The 18,230-nt window shown below is 38.0% G+C and overlaps 1 protein-coding gene across 1 annotated transcript; it reads right to left on the reverse strand.

Annotated features, from left to right (window-relative positions):
• Positions 1–1,703: 1,703 nt before the first annotated feature.
• On the reverse strand, positions 1,704–17,985 carry morn5 (MORN repeat containing 5; the record flags this gene model as incomplete). Its single annotated transcript, XM_079805258.1, has 5 exons — positions 17,924–17,985; positions 17,217–17,364; positions 13,109–13,220; positions 12,865–12,996; positions 1,704–1,801 (listed from the first exon to the last, which is right to left on the reverse strand). Exons 1-5 carry the CDS (start codon positions 17,968–17,970, stop codon positions 1,704–1,706), a joined length of 537 nt encoding a protein of 178 aa, XP_079661384.1. The 5' UTR covers positions 17,971–17,985.
• Positions 17,986–18,230: the final 245 nt, after the last annotated feature.

An 18,230-nucleotide genomic window follows, 5' to 3' on the forward strand; every position in this document is an offset into this window, starting at 1 on the left:
CTCCTCTCTGTGTGTTTATGGCAAATACTTTAACAAATTAATTTACAATTTCAATCAGAATATCTATTATATTAAAATACAATACCACATTTTCTTGACTGATAAAAAATATTGTTTTTTACTTAGCTTTTATGGTATTCCTTGAAGTATGTGTAAGTATATATGTACGTACATATATACATATATATATATATATATGTGTGTGTGTGTGTGTACTGTGTATAATTATTACACACATGGATGAATGTATTTAAGACATTTTTTATAAATAAATAAATATATTGTAAATTATAGAAATATATATACAGTATATACATGCAAATATTTCTTAAATACATACATGTATGTGTGTGTATTCAAATATACATAATAATTATACACAGTACACACACATATAATGTAAACACAAACCTTTATTTTGGATGCGATTAATCGTTTGACAGCCCTATATATATATATATATATATATACACACACACACACATATATATGTAAATATATTTCATTCAGTACCATGGTATTACCATCTTATACCAGCACAGTATTTTGTCATAAAATGTTATAAACACTCTTTTATAACATGAAACGCAGATTTTATATCTGACTGCTACAAGTTATTATGACAGGTTAGGATATTATGACATGTATGAAATATTACAGATCATTTAAAAAAATATATCTGGCAAATATCTGGATGATTTTTGTCACTTTCAGAGGGTTTTTTTGGTTGTTTTTGTTGTTGTTGCCCTGAGCTCTGGTTAATTTCTGACTGTGGTATATGGGCCTGTGTGTGCACGAGTGTAGCAGGAAGCAATCACAGGCTGATGGAGGAGCTGGCAGACCCTTCACGGGTCAGTGTGTGCAGTAATGACTCCATCACTGATTCCATCAGCATCACACACAGGAATTCCCTGTCAGGCCACATCACAGGATTGATCTCGTATCCCGTGTTCTCTTTCAAAAGACACACTGAGACAGAATCTTTGACTATAACCTATCCTCTCTGCACTCAAGCACACGCAGTTTTTTTAAGTGAAGAAAACTTTGCATCTCATTGCTTTCGAGCTGAGCAAGAATCTGTCTCATTTACGTCAGTATTCAGCAGAGAACCGATCATTTACTTGGACAGAATACAGCAATGATGTAACATTTCTCACTCGAGTTTGTACCCAAACCCCACAATTTTCTTGGCAAACATGAATTCGTCTTTAAAATAAACTGTATGCAATGACCTTTAAAACCTAAACTCATTTAATTATATTCTTCTGATTTGATTCTTTCGTGGTTTATGTAGCTGTTCAGTTGAGATCTTTTTTTCTGATTGGACAAAAAGTCACTTCTTATGATAATAATAATAAAAACAATAATGCTAATTGTGTTAAAGGTTGCTCAATAAATAGTTGATTTTTTAATATACAGTAGATATGCTCATCACTTAATGCAAACTCATGTTTTATTTTTAGCATTCATAACAGTAGTCATTCATTAATACATAAAGTCTGAGGGTTTCTGTGGGTTTACAATTTAACAGTTGTCAGTAGGCTATACTGATAATCACTTTTTTAAATGGGAAACTCTGTTTAAATTTAAATAGCCTATCATTTTTGGAAAGTATAACGGGATTGAAAAAAAAAACCGAATTGATGTTACAAAGCTGCATTAATGTTCAGATGACATCCACAATGAACTGTGTGTGAGTATTCTCACGTATTCTCTTGTGTTCTGCTTCTTGGACAGTGGCCAATGAATTCATCCCGGCTCTTCCTGCATGTCCGCACAATCCACTCGTGTTCTTGGTCATCTAAGGGCAGATAATACATATTTCACTCATTATGATCAGGAAAATAAGTTCTATATTGATAATAAAAGCATGATGTATTCATGCGCACAGCACAGGCTACTTGTAAATGCGATACGTGGTGTTTTTTTCTTTCTTTCTGGTTGTTTGGTCAAAAATCGAGCTCCAAAAGGCATGTCAAACTCATTCATATGCGGTTAAAGGCAATTTACATTTTTTACGTGCGGGATTAAGACAACAATTATGAAAATTCGCTCTCAGCAGCCTACTTCACGCGACAATCAATCACTCCCTTTTTTCGTTCCCTTTCCCAGAGATGATTCCGCAACCAAAAACAGTGGATAATATACTGCTTTTTTAAATGGTTAAAACTGAAAGGAGTTGCTAATTGCGGAGCGCGAGGTAGTTCTGCTGCTGGTGCTGAATGTGAGCGCGCAGCTGCACGCACTTGAGCGCTCACCCCCATGAACGTGGCGAACTGGGCCCATTGTTGAGAACAGGTCTTAAGCTCTCCTCTGATTGTCGATAATTGCACGCGATGGCCCTAAACGGCCTCTCCACGCGCCTCCCGCCACTTCTACCTGTTTCCCGCGCGCAGCAATTGAGACTTTTCCAGCACGCGACCGGTCCATTCTGCGACAGCTGCATGCTAACGTCTCACTTTATTCAGTCGCTCCCACCTCACGCTCTCCACATGGAGGTCACACTCGAGAGGAACATTTCATCACTATTTTAAACCAATTAATACCTCCGTGGACGCTTCAACCAATGGCTGATGGGCAGGATCGGTCTACAATTACATTTCGGTAAATGGTCCGAGTTCGCACGGTTATATTTGCACGAAATTAGCACCTCGGTACTTATTGTTTGCCTGGCATTCATACACTTGCTAAATTCATAGGCTAATACAATCCTATTTCAGAGCAGACGTGTCACTCACATCAAATCTACCTCAAATAAATTCTCCTCTGTATCAGTTGTCGAGGGCTTAAAGGGCTTGCAAATAGTTACTTTTGACATGCGATTTACATGACAATAGTGCTTCAAATTGAACTGTGTAACAGGTAAGTCCGTCGTAAAGCTTACAAAAGCAAAGTGCTTATAATATACCGTGTGAATGGGTGGAAACAAGCACAACAACAAAATGCATTCAGGCCTAAATATGGCTCCAGCTAGAATAAAATGGCTAGGCCTATCTTTTAACAAGCACATGTTGCTCTCTTGAACAACAACAAATTCACAAGCAGTATAAGTCCTTCTTGTCCATTTGTTTAGATGGGGTTCATGCGGTTATGATAAAATACCTGGAATTTGTTTTCACGTAAGCTTTTTGTCTCTTTGAGTGCAATCTCTAAAATGATTTCTAAAAAAATCCTTGTCCAGTAACCACAAATGACTGGAATACTCATTCATTCATAAGTCATTCACAATTGCACATTCATTGTGGGAACGCTGTTTAAAGAACTGTCTTAGCCCTCATACTTCCAAAAACTTTGCTGAAATTCATCTCCTTGAATTTCCGTAACCCATATAACCGTCTATTTGTTTTCATTACTAATGTTTAGTTTCTTTTTCTTGGCTTTTTTATTCTGATTGTTCCCCTTATCAATTTATTCCCTTTTGTCCTTGTCTTTTTTGTTTATGTGGTAGTATAATATATATTTTGTATTAATGAGAAAGTAATCACGTTGGCTTTTTTTTTTTTTTTACTTTCCCAACATTTGCTTTTTTTCTTGAATTTATTTCAGCTCCATGCCTGTATTTTGTGCAAATCGCAAAATTAAACTTTTTCTTCCTTCCTCACTTCACTCGAGTCTCCTTTCCACATGTTCACGTTGAGCCCTCATTCAGGTGGCCTAATGAATATGATACACATACCACGATCAAAGCCCAGGAGTCAGAAGGGAAGCAGTAATGGTACCTTGTTAGGAGGTGTTTATGTTAATCCCTAAAATATAATCAAAAGGAAAAGTGTTTCCTTCCAAACAGAGCCGCACTTTTCATTAATGGATTAAGGATCTCTGATTATCGTCTGAGATTATTCCAAGGCTCGATGAGCTATGTGTGTGTATTCCCACCAGGTGGATGATCATGACAAGGTTTGATGTTACTGACTAGGGGCTCAGGCCTTGGCTGTTTTATTGCCGGTGGGATTTTTAAATGTGAACCCTAAGCAATTATCATAGAAGCAGGAAACCACTGCAAACCGTATGGGAGTAAAGCTCCTGGCTCAAGTGAAGTTATGTCTTACCAAGGAACAGACGTTAAAGTAAGACAAAAGTCAATAGTAGTCTAGTTCAAAGTGCATTATCACACTCAAAACCCCAAATATTTAGGATAGAGCAACATATTTGCTAAACCAAGAATTACTAGTATTGTTTGTTATATTGTTTGTTCTAAATCCTTTATTCTAACTATTCAGAACTTTAACTTGTCCTCCTCCAGACATGAAAGAGACAATAAACAACTCCCATAGACACACTGAGCAAGGGATCTGTGTTATATCTAGAGACAAGAATATTATAGAAATTTGGAGGTGGATAATTTTTACTTGGAGCAGTAACCACATATTAACCAAATAGCAATGTACTAAAAAACACCCAAAATAAGCAAAGTTTATTTTCATAGTACTAAAAGTAACTTGTAGTTTTCTACAAGAGTGATAAATGGTGAAATATGGACTATATATTAGTACGTCTTGACAGGTCAATCAAATTTAATTACTGTAAATGGAGTGTATCAACCCCCTTGCTCATTTACACAGTGTTATTAAAGCTGGTTGTAAACAGGATTTCCAGTCCCAACGTAAACCAAACGCCTGCCTGGCTTCAGGTTTACTGCAACCTAGAAACCCTAGTCCCTAAAGCCTCTAATCCTGCTACCTCTGCTAGGCAATGCTCATTACAAACGTTCTGTGTAATGACAGGGGCTTTAGTGACACCCCCACTCATGTTTCAAAGCCTTTCCAGCCAGAAAGGAAACAGAGGAATCATCGCATGTTCTTACAGCATTCTTTCAGGCAAACTTTATCCTCCCCTTTTCTCCAAGAATCTTATAGAGGAGACAAGTAGGTGCTCATGGGATTTGAGTATTGTAATTAAAACTATTTTTACATTTTCGGAAGCAAACATGAGTTGTTGCTTGCCTGTGCAAAAGATGCCACAGTGATTCAAGGTGGTAGTTGGTTACTTTCTGGTTTAAGTCAAAAGAGCCCACCTTCCAAGTCTCTGTGCTGTTCTGATTCCTATGGTTCAGGTCCCTCTTTTTATGCAGATGAAAGCTCCAAGTCAGATAACTTTTGGTTGGAATACTATTCACAACTAACACATTTTAAAACAAGGCATCATACACTTGCCAAATTTGAAAATAAAATACGGGGCATCATACACTAAATGTAAAATACGGGGCATCATACACTAAATGAGTCACGACTGAGGATCTCACACTACCAGACTTTCAAGTCTTCTGTCAAGTCCTGACAGGAGATGCGTGGTAATAAATACAAACACGGATGTACAGGAACTGACTGCAGTAGCGACTCTGAGTTGCGAAAAAACTAGCCAAAGCTCATTTGGATGCAGCCTTGGGTTGGTAGACATTGTAAGATTAGCAGTGGGAGTTGAGGGAGTTGGAAGTCAGTGTAAAAGGTACGTCATGCACTATGATGTATGTTCTGAAATTGGCGTTTTGATAGACTGGATGGAATCATAGTCTGAAGCTAAAACATTTGGTATGTGTTCCCATCAAACACTACGCGATTTTCTGTAATAACTCCAACAACCCAAACTCTTCTGACTGGCTCTGACTTTTGGCAACTAGCATTGACTCGGCCAGACTGCAAATCAGGGCAAAAATAGTCAAGATGTATATTCTAGCCATAGAAAAGTAACAGCACACCTCTCTTCAACAAGCTGAAGGATTTGAGGTATAATTACTCTCCACAAGTGGTTACACACCAATGTTGAATACTTGGGGTTAGAGGTTTAAATCAGACAATAGTAAAAGAGTAAATACCACTAACTTTAATTTACTGTTATTTTGGTAATTTAAATGTTTTTGTCTTGTTGTTTTTTTGGTCATATAATTTTATGGCTTAAACTTTGCTTGGAGTACACAGTTACTGTGCTTTGGTGTGCTTGGATTCAAGACAAAGAGGAGGAGAAGCTGGTCAGCTGGGGCAGAACAGGACATATGGAGGGGACTCAGTCTGCCTTGTGCCCATCTCAAGGGGCAGTCCTACAAATACACCAGTAAACGCTGCCACCCTCCCTGACTTCAAATGACCAATATGTTGAGATTCTTCAGGGCTTCCTCCCATCTGCTTTTCTTGTGCTCTCTAACCAGCTTCAGAGTTGGCCTGCAGCCTGGGCATTTACGCAGGCCTTCCTGTCCAGCCTGGGCTGCTGCTGCTTGGGATTGCCACCCCCTATCATGCCTGCCTCCTGGATCCTACTGTTACTCAGCCCCACAGCTGTAGTTGGACTTGTCCCTCTTTCCTCTCCTCCCAAAAACATCCTCCTGCAGGGAATGTGGTTCCTCTTCGTTTGCCTCTTCTGCATCTGCGCCCTCTGTGATCCTCCATCCTGGAGGGAAGCTACTGGCAATAAATTCTGTCTTCACACCCATTTTGACAAATGTGCCGCCACCTCCAGGTGATAAAAATAGATCTATAGGATACACAATATTCCATGTTATAAAACGCTCCAACATAAGAGATGCAGTTGATTTAAAGGCCAGATGTATGTTTGAGTGGGAAATCCACTATGAAGTCTGTATGAAAAATCCCTGCTCCATACGAATTAGACAGGGTAGACATGACATGCTTAATTGCCATTGGTCGGACCAACCCGCAAAAATCAGAAAAGGACCAGGGATTTAAATAGATTGTTCACCCCACAAAAATTATATCATGTCATCCAAGACTTTCATCTGCAGATTTAAAAAAAAAAAAAAAAAATCCGTTCAGTGCTGACTTCTGCACTTTTGCAAATCCTCTCGTTATAAGTTAATTTATGTGTAGACATTATGCTAAATAAGAGATTAATAGTGCAGTCATTGATTATGGCAAAACTTTGTGAGATCTCCATGAATTGAGATGAGTGACAGTGTTTTAGTCATTATAAAGAGAGTGCTTGATATATAATCCATTAGGTAAGGCAATAGTTATTTATTATTCAAATTTACTGCCATATCAAATCATGCATACAGTATGCTTGCTTTTCTGTTCAAATTATAGTGGTTTGAAAACATAGCCGCTTTAATTACATAATTTATCAAGAGCGTTTACACTGGGAAGTGTAAGTTGTTGCTAGGTGACAACTTCAAACTGTCACAATCTGGTCAAATGATAAGGAAGACGGATCCTAATAAGTTCAATAAAGTATTTATTAAATAAAACAGAAACAAGTAATCCCCAGAAGAGAATGGTCATCGTAACAGCGTGTAAAACACAATACCGGACAAAGACTGAGAACAAATTAGGAACTTATGCCGCGTTCCAGGCAACCCGTAACCCGTTTTTTTCCAACCTACTACCCGTGAAAGTGCACTGTAACGGCAGCCAAACCCGTGACTTCCCACCCGTGAACTCGTACTAGATCGATGTACTCCCAGTTACGAGTTTTGACGTCACATAGCCCGCAAAGCAACAATTGCAGCCCCCTAAGGATGCAGTGTTTATGAAACAAATATACAAACAACGTAAAATAAAAGGTATAACAGCTTTTCTTGCCGTCTGCGCCGTTTTTCTCCGTTTCCCTCAAATAAGCAAGGAGTAAGCACCTTTGGCGATAGAAATGATTGTAAATGAGCATACACCCCGTACGGTCCGCCATGCTTTGTTTACATCTAACTACCACACAATTCCTTGCGCTCAGGCAGTTTGGCGTGACTTTGCCTGAAACACTACAAAGTCGTGAGTCGTGGTTTGAAGTTGTAATTTACGGGCTCAAAACCTGCCTTGAACGCAGCATTAAATACATAGTGCTAATGAACCAAATGTAGACAGGTGTGCTCGTTAAATTAATGCCCATGACAACTGATAGGTGGCAGGAAACTAGGACAACGGAAACAGGTAACAAAAAAATTACAAACTAAAAGTCCATAAAAACGAAACCAAAGCTAGGCTGAATATAACGGTGAACATAATGCTCTGGGGGCTCTGGAGGCGGACAAGGTGCTGGCGAAGAACCAGAACTAGGCATAAGGAACTGGCGCAAGGTCCCCTAGAGGAGCGGATGGTGGACACAGCAATGGAGGATCTGACAGTGGAAGGAACCAGGGAGGAGGCGATGGCAGAATGGAAAAGGTGGACGCCCAGAACACAGGTGGTACAAAGGCCCATGGTGGAATCGATGGTCGGAGGAGCCAAGGCGAATTAGAGGTCAGATGACCAGTGGCGTAGCCGAGAGACTAAAGGAACCTGGCGACAACGGAGGTCCTGGAGGGCAGTGCAGAGCCACAGAAAATTAGTGGGTGCATTATCAACGGCATAGAAGTCTTTAAGCTGGGCAAGCCAGCGGCATTGTAGGCTTAGGATACGTTGGAAACAGTGGAGGGAGGCAGTTATCCTCTTCAAGCTCTTCTCTATATTCCACCGGCTCGTAGGTAGAAGTCGGCACACACACCTGGTCAGACTGGGCGTTACTTTCTGCTCTGGACTCACGTAGAGAGGTTCTTTTGGTTCAATAAACTCAATAAGTTCAATAAACTGGGCTGCAATATCCATTTTCTTACTCAATTTCATATATTTTCATTTTTTACGTTATCTGTCCAATAAGAAAATTTGGCCGATATATAATAAAGCCGATAAATAATGGAATATTTCCTTCAACTGAGATATGCACAATCGGGCTCAAAAATTATATAAAAATTAGAATTTAGATTTATATGCTAATAAATTGGTTATCCGCTTTCAAATATAAAGAATTATCGGCATTGGGCAAAATGGTCATATTGGTGCATTGCTATAATTCTGTCACAATCTGGTCCAATGATGAGGAAGATGGATCCGATTAAGTTCAATAAAATTAAGTATTTATTAAATAAAACAGAAACAAGTAATCGAAGAGAATGGAATAAAAGAGAATGGTCAACATAACAGTGTGTAAAACACAACAATACTGGCCAAAGACTGAGAATTAATGAGGAACTTAAATACACAATGCTTGATGAACCAAATGCAGACAGGTGTGCTAGTTAAATGAATGTCCATGACAACTGATAGGTGGTGGGAAACTAGAACTAAGGAAACAGGTAACAAAAAATGACAAACTAAGGCCACATCCACACGAAGCCAGAGCTTTCCCTAACCAATACATTTTTCCCCTCGTCTCAAGAAATATCTATGTACACAGGAAACCACGGAAACCGACTCAAAATGATGTAGTATACATGCCAGACCAGTATGTGGCGCTGTAATTCTCCCACAGAAACACACTAAAAACGGAGAAGTGTTGTGCCTCGAAGGGGTACAGCAACGGTTGGAAGCGAGTAAAAATCTCATGATAAAATAACAATAAATAAATTTGCTACTTACCAGATTGTGTTTTATTAACGCCTACACCTACCCCAACCCTAAACCTACCCTTACAATAATGCAAATACAGTAATTAAATGATGCAATATTGATTTGCGCATGCCCAGTGGCCGTAGCTGTATCCCTTTTACTATGCGGGACGTGGTGTTTCACCGTTTCACAAAATATACTGATTGGCTGTACACACGAAAAAGCAAGTGTGTCGGTTTCAGATATATCCACTGGGACCCAGTTTCAAAAAATACCAGGCTCCTAAAACGCTGGATCCGTCTGGATGAAACGCTGATACGATACAACATTTTTACGTATACAAGTCCATAAAAATGAACTCAAAGCTAAACTGAACATAATGATGACGGACTATTTTATGACATTCTATTTAAATGTGTTATTAAGGAGGAAGCGCATCTAGCCTTACCCAGGACTCGGGAGTCTTATCCTTCATTTTTGAGGAAACTATCCCTTGAGGTTGAGCCAATGTTGCTATGTCGAGTAGTCACTACTGGTAACTACGACTTACTTGATATATCCACTTTATTGTAAGTGGCTTTGGTTAGAAAGCTTCTACTTAGAACATGAATGGAAATGCAAATGAAGTCTGTGATGTGGACTCTTGTAGAAGCGGGTGGGCTTTGGCTCTGGGAGTCAACCAGGATGTGGTTTAATGTGACAGGTCTGCGCTCTTGTGCAAGTCTCAGTCTCTGATGTTTGCTCTCACTTTCCAGCCGCATGTGGTAAGGATGTAATCCCAGAGGCCTGGAAATGATCTGATCTGAAGACTGAACATATACCACACTGACGCAGAAGTGACAGTGTGTTTGCAAACCCTGAATAGAGGCATGGTGTGATTGACACATGGAAATGTGTATGAATATTTAGGAACACAAATAACTGTCCAATATGAACAGTGTTTTAAAGGTGCAGTGTGTAAATTTTAGCGCCATCTAGTGGTGAGGTTGTGAGTTGAAATCATCCACTGCTCACCACTCCCTTTCGAAGTAGAGAAGCTATGGGGGCCGACACAGGACAAAAATGTTGTTGTCAGAGAGAGCAGAGAGTGACTAGCGCTCTGTAGAGAAGTTTGTCCTTTTAGGGCTACTGTAGAAACATGACGGTGCAGAATGGCGATTTCATTGTAAGGGGACCCGTGGTGTATGTAGATAGAAATGGCTCATTCTAAGGTAATAAAAACATAAAAGTTCATTATGTAAGGTCTTTGTACACCACTGAAAACATAGTTATGTATATTATATTGCCTCATAAATACTACACACTGCACCTTTAAGTTCATATAATATCACAGCACTGAGAATGCGCTAAGCTCATGATGTTTTTTTTTTGTTTTTTTTTACAATATCAATATTCTGACCAATGTAGTTGGCCTCAAAACTAATAGATATAGAGTGGCCGCAAACACTCAAAGGGCAGGAAATGTGTTATAAGCTCGTTCACAACAATGATAATGATAAAGATGTAGTTCTAAAAATTGTCCACACCACAACTCAACTATGATGATAACGCAATTGTTGGAATCACTTTCAGAACTTTTCCAGCTGATGAATGATAAAAACTGACATAAGGAAGAAAGAAAGAACTGCTCAAAGACCACGTTGCTACTATTTCTTTCCCACACACGGATTGTGTTTCCTAACAATACCAATAAACAGCTTCCAATTTACGAAATCTATGCATGTTTCTCCATACGCAAGTATTTTGACATCTGTTCAGGATGTGTCTGTCTTCCTATGTTATAGTAACTGTAGATGTATGAAATAGACATGCAAGCTCACAATCAGACTGTGACGAAAGGTGGGGCTGCAGATCGTGTTGCATGTATTTGCTCTAGACAGTGTTTACTAAATTATGCATCTCGCAATACTGGAAAATACAGCAAACTGCCAAATAATTCCAAAGCAACATTCTAAATAGAGATACCTTGATACGGACTAGGAAAGAATGAGTGTAAACAGCCAAAGATGTAAGTCTGACACATCTGTAGACCAATAATTAAAAATAGCATAGATGGAATACAAGAACACGTCCTATGCAAACAGATGTAGTTTTTGTCACTTAAAAAAAAAAAAAAAATTTCCTCAATAAATATATTTCTTCAAGTATTGATACTTACTGCAGATGAACCCAAGTAAAACTAGCTATGTAAATCTGCATAGATCTTAAATTGTCCTTCACAGATCAACATGCTAATTTTCCTAAAAACTGTATCCTGGGTTATGTTATTGCATATTAACACATACAGTATGACTGGTTAGGTTCTATTACAATTACATTAAAAAATAAATTGCGCTATTAAAATATACTATTATAGATTACATTTATCAAATGTAATTCCACCATTTTGTACTGATGATAATAATCATATTTTCACAATTAACAATGAATAATGTATCGTCCACCTGCAAAAATAAACGATAAACTCTACACTACTGTTCAATTTCTTTTTAATGTTTTTGAAAGAAGTCTCTTATGCCCACCAACACTGCATTTATTTGATAAAAAAATTATTGTAATATTGTGGAGATAGTATTACAATTTAAAAAAACTCTTTTATATTTTAATATATTTTAAAATGTAATTTATTCCTGTGATGTCAAAGCTGATGATTTTGATTGATTGATGATTTTGTGCTCAAGTAACATTTCTTCTTTACATTATAAATGTTAAAAACAGTTGTGCTGCTTAATATTTTTGTGGAAACCATACATTTTCTTTCCCAGAATTATTTGAGGAATAGAAAGATAATAATAATAATAATAAAAACATTTATTTGAAAAATACATCTTTTGTCAAAGCATTATAAATATGTGGAAAACCTTATATTTGGAAAACAAAATGTCTTTCTGACTTTTAAATGTTTGTGGTATAGTTAATAATAAAAAAAAATTAAACACCGGCCCCTTTAAATAGCTCCACTTTTTTTTTAAGTAATAGACTGTATTCAATTATAAGTAGCGTATAGCTTCCCCAACATACATACATATACATACTGTACATTCAATAAAATAATTTGGGTAACATAGGGATTATTAATTCCATAACCTTGTCTAATCAATGACGCAGCTTGGGGGATTCTGGCCTCCTATCTATAAAGCTGACATAATGAATTCACCTCAAATCAAAGATCCCACGTCGGGCACTGGAAAATGTGTTTTACATTTTCCTTGAAAACAATTCAAATGACTACAGAACTGAGGCATGTCTGGCTAAGAGAAAAGACCTACAGATGAGTTATCTTACAATCTCGCTGCTCAATCTTCAGCCCTACACTATCTACATGCATTTAGCTAATCCATTTATGCCACTCGAATGCTTGTGGTCTTATGTGTTCCAGGTGGAAGGACCAAAAGCAAATGTTTACTAAAAGGTACTTCAGATAATGGACTGAGAAAAGGATTGGACTAAATATATTGAGATTTTGTGGATTTAATGGAACACGGTGTAAGAAATTGTGAATGACTTGGTAGCACACACACACAGACACACACTCACTTGCTATTGCACTTTCTCTTACCTGCGTTCCTGAGAAAATTGCCATCATAGTCTTTGATGACTCTGGTGTTGGGATCATAAAAGCCATCGCCGCTGTCATAGCAACCATCAGGTATAAGCCGCGGGGGGTCCTGATCAGTTAACTGAGATTCTCCTATTCAAATGCATGATGAGATTTGTTTTCTTTCTTATATTTTTAGAGAATCACGCCGCTAGGCTATAAATCAATCCCACACAATAGTCATTCCAGTAATTTCAGACCATACCTGCTGGTTTGAGGCCATTACACCTCTCAGAGTAGAACCGCCTGTCTTTGCCATCACAGTAATCCCAGTCAGTCTCTTTATACTCCAGGCCATCAGAAAATTTGTATTTTCCCTATACGTGTAACAAATTTTTTTAGTATTTGGACGCTCAAGACACATTTCAAAATGTCATTGTATTAAAAGGATAGTTCACCCAAAAATGAAAATTAGCCCATGATTTACTCACCCTCAAGTCATCCTAGGTGTATATGACATTCTTCTTTCAGACGAATAAAATCGGAGTTCATTAAAAGTCCTGGCTAATCCAAGCTTTATAATAGTTATAAAGCAGTAATAGTTGCTCTGTTTTTGTCCATAAAGGCCATAAAAATGCATCTGTCCGTCAAATAACATGCTCCACACGGCTCTGGGGGGTTAATAAAGGCCTTCTGAAGCGAATCAATGCGTTTGTGTAAGAAAAATACCCATATTTAAAACTTTATAAAGTAGTCTTTAGTAAAGTTAAATAGTCTTTATAAAGTTCCAGCCGATCGCCTTCCGTGGAAAAGTGTTGAAAGTGCCTTCTCTTGCCTTTTCAAGATACGTACGCGACGTCTGACGAGCGTAATTGGTAGCATAAGCCTTTTGATCGGCAGAGGCCCTTTCAATACTTTTTCCATAAATTAAATACAGAAGGCGATCGGCCGAATCTTTACTTTACTTAAATATGGATATTTTTCTTACACAAATGCATCGATTCGCTTCAGAAGGCCTTCATTAACACCCCAGAGCCGCGTGGAGCACGTTATTTGACGGACAGATGCAGTTTTTATGGACTTCAAAAACAGAGCAACAGTCACTGCCATTATAAAGTTTGGAAGAGCCAGGACTTTTTTAATACAACTCCGATTTTATTCGTCTGAAAGAAGAATGTCATATACACCTAGGATGACGTGAGTAAATCATGGGCTAATTTTCATTTTTCGGTGAACTAACCCTTTAAATACAAAATATCAAAGCAAGTGTCATCTGTGTTCATATGCACTCAACAGATCACGCAGGTGACCTAGCAAAATAACAAAAGATGTAGTTCATCACATTGAAGGGTTAGTTTACCTAAAAATGAAAATTCTGTCATCATTTGTTCCAAACCGGTATGAATTTCTTTCTTCTGTTAAACACAAAAGAAGATATTTTGAAGAATGTTGGTAATCAGACAGTTGATGGACTCCATTGACTTCCATAGTAGGAAAAAAATACTAAGCCAATGGCTGGGGTCAACAGTCTGGTTGCCAAAATATCTTCTTTTGCAGTGACGGCGCTACACTGGGACTAGGGGGGGCTACAGCCCCTGTCAGAATTTTGAATAGCCCCGGTTTAGCCCCCCAAGCAGTTTAGAATCAGATGGACCGTTTTTTGATAAAGAATACAGAGTACAGGTAGGAAACCCTGTCTATGATGGGGTCCAAAAGGAGAAAAGAAAGAGGAGTCAGAGAGAGAAATGCCCTTATCAAAGGCCATTATGTTAAAGACATGTAGCTACACACAGTGCTGCCGCTCCCACCATGCGCATCACACGCTGCGTGTAGGGCACCACAAGAAAATGCTCTCTCTACCTAAGTGACTCTAAGTGATCGCGCTTAGGGCATCAAAACGGCCAACGGAGGGACTGTGTACACACCTTAATCTAACTAAATCTAATCTAATCCGTTAATACAACGACGAAGTGACTCCGCAGGATTTGTGACGCACAATGCGCATTAATGGCGCACTTACTGACGACCATTGTCGTTATTGTGAGCGTGTACACAAATAAAAGTAGACAATCTATGATTTATAATTATGTCTCACAAGCACATTTATCTGTATGGCCAAAAATGAAGGAGTATTGTGAGTTATTCCCGCTGTCATTAGGAAAAAAATCCATCAGAATGTTCCGCGGCCTTCATCAACCAGAGGGTTAAAGAAAACGTATAGCCTATTTAGTTTCATATTTATGTTTAAATAGTAGCCTATATTATAATTTTTTTTTATTATTTCATCTATGTTAAAAAGTGAACAGCTTGAGCAAGATCACTACATCATAAGCCATATCATAAGATGCCCAATATGTCGGGGGACATGGATCAGACATGATTTTGACATCATTACATTTGTTTTGCAGAAAGCCTTTCTTTAAAGTGAATTTCGTTTCGTTTAAATTGTATCTTTACTTTAATCAATAAAGAAGCAAACCAACCAAGAACGTCGGGAATGGATTGACGTGCGTAACGAAACCTGCCTGTTTCCGCGGCCTTTAAGTCTGAAACGATAGGCTACGTCTTTCTGTTTTTAATAGCCTACATTTCTTATAGATCATATTTGTTGTGTGTTTTTTTTTTTATAAGTGCGCAGCACATATTCACATAGGCTATTCATCTAAATGTAATCGCACTGCAAAAAATGTTCTTCTTACTTAGTATTTTTGTCTTGTTTCTGTATTTACTAGATAAGCAAAATGACAAAATATATTTTTTCTTGTTTTCAAAATTTTGTTTTTGCTTAAAACAAGCTCAATTATCTGCCAATGGTCTTTCACCTTTGCAAAAAAAGGTTCTATATGGCACCAAAAATGGTTCTTGGCTCGTAATCATAGGGGAACCTTTTTTAGTGCTATATAGCACCAATTTTGGTGCTTCAGCGGTTCTTCACCGGTTCTTTGACTAAAGTGTTATATAGCACCTCTGAAGAACCGCTGAAGAACCACTGAAGCACCAAAATTTTAAGAAGCAAAGCGATGCATTTCTGTAAGGAAAATATCCATATATAAATCTCATAAAATAATTAGCTTCTAGCAGAAGGCCTACGCAAATCGACTTACGCCAAAAGAGTAACCTCTGACATGACGCATTGACAAATACGGAAGCGCAGAGGATAAAGCAAAACAAAACACCAGCCACGAATTAGAAGTCTAAAAACAGAATTTTTAAAGAAAAATATCAGAGTATTTTGATATAAGAGAAGAGGAGCTTGAGTTTGTTGCCCAGCTCTATTTGTTTGAACCGCGAGAGGCGTCAAAGCTTACACTACTCCTACATTCTACGTCATACATTGCGTCAGAAGTTACTCTTTTGGCGCAAGTCGACTTGCGTAGGCTGTCTGCCGGAAGCTAGTTTAGGTTATAAAGTTTTAAATATGCATATTTTTCTTACAAAAACCCATCACTTCGCTTCAGAAGGCCTTTATTAATTCCCTGGAGTAGTATGAATTACTTGTATGATGGATGGATGGATGGATGGATGGATGGATGGATGGATGGATGGATGCACTTTTTTGGAATTCAAAATCAGAAGCGTTATTCAAAGCTTGGAAGAGCAAGGATATTTTTTAATATAACTCATATTGTGTTCGTCTGAAGGAAGAAAGCCATATACACCTAAAATGGCTTGAGGGAGAGTAAATCATGGGATAATTTTCATTTATGGGTGAACTATGCCTTTAAATGTTAACAACCAGAATGTGTCACGATACTCTTTGTCTTCATTCTGATCAGTACAGCTATTATTTTATCATTGTAAAGTGTGCTTATATTATCTTTCTTTAAAATATATGACACTTGCTGTATATGTCTGATATTTTGTTAAATATCAATATGTGGCGCTTGACATGTATTATTTCTATCAGGACCACTATCGTCAAAGATAATTGACATTAGCATACAGTTTGGATTGGCGGTATGGTTCTATTCTGGGCAAGAACTCCCTGCCCATCCATGCAGCCTAGCATGGATAAGAGCAGGGAGAGCAGCGATAACCCCACTTAGGGTAAACAGAACAGAACCAGCATAAATGTATTGCAAATATCATTCATGTTCAATAATTGAATGTAACATAATTCAAGAATTATGTTTTGAAGAGGAATCGGAATGCCAAGTCCTGACTGGACGAGAGGAGGATCTGGGGATGGAGGGGGGTAATTAACTCCTGAGCAACACGATAAGCTCCTGATAATACTGATAGATCTTATATATGGATGCTGTGATAGGCGTCAAATTCCTATTGGTAGACGTGGATCAGCTGATGTGAGCTTGACTGACGTGACCTGCCAGAACTAACGCTATGCTTGATTAACATTAGGAGCAGAGAAAGACCTGTTTGGATATTCCTTTCTCCCAAGTTCCCTCATATTTGCTTCCATTGGGGAAATGCAGCACTCCTTTTCCATGGAACATGCCGTCTTTCATCTCTCCAACATATCTAGTGTGAGTGGGAATTGTGTATTCGCCCACCCCCTCCATCCTGTTAAAGACAACACGATGAGAGGAAATGAGATGGCTTGCCTCACTTATAACTTATCAAAATGATTGTACCTTTAATATCTCAAGAGTGATGAGCATATTGAAAAAAAGGAAAATTATTACATTATTGTTTTTTGTTACAAGGAAAAAAAATTGTCATTTTTAACTTTTCAGTCATTAAATAGATCTAAAATATCCAGGAAACCACATATAAATTTCACCATTCCCTAGCCTTACATTTTATTAAATCATATGGAATAGTTTAACTTCATATCGTTTTGTACATTAAAATATTTTAATATACCAGGTGCCTGGTATAATACATTTCCAGCCTAATCTGGTCTGTCATTTACAGTTATTTGTTGTTTTAATGACTTTGTTTTATGAATGTGATTGTGATGACCTTTATATGAGTAACGTTAGCTTTGCTCATGAATACATTAATCAGGAACTGGACACATCTTAAACACATCATACACATAAAATATTACATAACACAAGTATATGGCATTCACAAATTCGATTCAATTTGGTAGTACATATGCATGTAATCAAATTACCTGCCATTTTTGTAATCTCCATCATAACTGCTACCCATGAGCTCCATGTTGATACTGTTTCCATGGAAACACAGCCGAGACTCTACTTGTAATGGTAAAACACTCCTCTGAGACAGAACAAACTGTCATGAATAAATGAAGTGTTAAATTAATATTTAATAATCTCAGAATTAAGAAAAGGTTCTGAAATCAGCAGAAAAGCAGTCGCATAACTTTGCGTTGAGCTTGGAGCCAAAATGGCGCCAGAGCGTCCCAGTTTCCACACGCATGACGTTGTCTAAATGCGCCTGTAATGTTTCGCGCATGC

The sequence above is a fragment of the Gobio gobio genome, assembly GCF_949357685.1.
Source record: "Gobio gobio genome assembly, chromosome: 22".
NCBI classification, from domain to species: domain Eukaryota; kingdom Metazoa; phylum Chordata; class Actinopteri; order Cypriniformes; family Gobionidae; genus Gobio; species Gobio gobio.